Here is a 1265-nt window from a genome sequence, read left to right as displayed (position 1 = left end):
CTCACCCTGGAGATGACGGGGCCTTTGACGCTGAGGGTGGGGAGACCCTGGCCCAGGTTGCCCAGAGAGGTGGGAGAAGCCCCATTGCTGAAGATACTCAAGGTCAAGCTGAACAGAGCTCTGGGCAACGTGGTCTAGAGGAAGGTGTCCCTGCTCATGGAGGAGACCTTCAAAGGTTCCTTCCAACCCAATTGTGACACTTTGGACAGGGCTAGGAGCAACCTGCTCTAGAGCAAGGTGTCCCTGCTCATGGTGGAGAAGACCTTCAAAGGTTCCTTCTGCCCCAACCCTTCTGAGATGCTTCGGGTGGGGCTCTGAGCAACCTGCTCTAGTTGTAGAAGTCCCGGCTCAGGGTGGAGACCTTTAGAGGTTCCTTCCAACCCAGCTGAGAGGCCTTGGGTGGGACTCAGAGCAAGTTGCAGATGTCCCTGCTCATGGTGGGGAAGACCTTCAAGGGTTCCTTCCACCCCAAACCCTTCCGTGACGCTTAGGGTGGGGCTCTGAGCAACCTGCTCTAGTTGCTGCTGTCCCTGCTCATGGCGAGGGATTGGGCTGGACAAGGTCCGAAGGTCCCTTCCCACCCACCCGACGTGGATGGAGACGGGTTGGGAGCCACGGTGCGGCCAGAGGGGAGGGAGGGGGCGGCTCACCCGGTAGTAGTCGGTGCTGTAGATGTCCCGGGACATGCCGAAGTCCCCGATCTTCACCACCAGGTCGTGGCCCACCAGGCAGTTGCGGGTGGCCAGGTCGCGGTGGACGAAGTGGAGGGAGGCCAGGTAGACCATGCCCGAGGCGATCTGGGTGGCGATGTGCAGCATGTGGCTGAGCGTCAGCTGCCCGCGGGGCTGCCCCTGCCCCTGGTCCAGCATCTTGGCGTCGGGGCCGTGGGACCTGCCGGGGGGGGAGGGGACCGGGACACCCGTGGGTGGGTGGGACAAACCCTCAGGGGACAACCCTGTGCGACGGGGATGGGAATGAAGGGCTGTCCCCGGGCGATCTGGGTGGCGATGTGCAGCATGTGGCTGAGCGTCAGCTGCCCGCGGGGCTGCCCCTGCCCCTGGTCCAGCATCTTGGCGTCGGGGCCGTGGGACCTGCCGGGGGGGGAGGGGACCGGGACACCCGTGGGTGGGTGGGACAAACCCTCAGGGGACAACCCTGTGCGACGGGGATGGGAATGAAGGGCTGTCCCCGTGCCTCAGTTTCCCCAGCGGCAGCTCCTGGGAGTTGTGGCCACCTGAGCCCCGTCCCTGCTGTCCCCAGGTGGC

At 64.4% G+C, this 1265-nt stretch overlaps 1 protein-coding gene across 1 annotated transcript in view; it reads right to left on the bottom strand.

Annotated features, from left to right (window-relative positions):
- Window positions 1-1091, bottom strand: part of LOC104495327 (high affinity nerve growth factor receptor-like) — a gene marked incomplete at both ends in the record, with an annotated part of 1619 nt that extends 528 nt beyond the window's left edge. The window contains 2 exons of the mRNA XM_010138280.1: window positions 645-891; window positions 984-1091. Of these exons, the coding sequence (XP_010136582.1) occupies window positions 645-891; window positions 984-1091 (355 nt within the window). The remainder of the gene's footprint in view (window positions 1-644; window positions 892-983) is intronic.
- Window positions 1092-1265: the final 174 nt, after the last annotated feature.

This window comes from Buceros rhinoceros, unplaced genomic scaffold (genome assembly GCF_000710305.1).
Source record: "Buceros rhinoceros silvestris isolate BGI_N320 unplaced genomic scaffold, ASM71030v1 scaffold43836, whole genome shotgun sequence".
NCBI classification, from domain to species: domain Eukaryota; kingdom Metazoa; phylum Chordata; class Aves; order Bucerotiformes; family Bucerotidae; genus Buceros; species Buceros rhinoceros.
The sequence above is the reverse complement of the archived record's forward strand: the minus strand, read 5'-3'. Positions and strand labels throughout refer to the sequence as shown.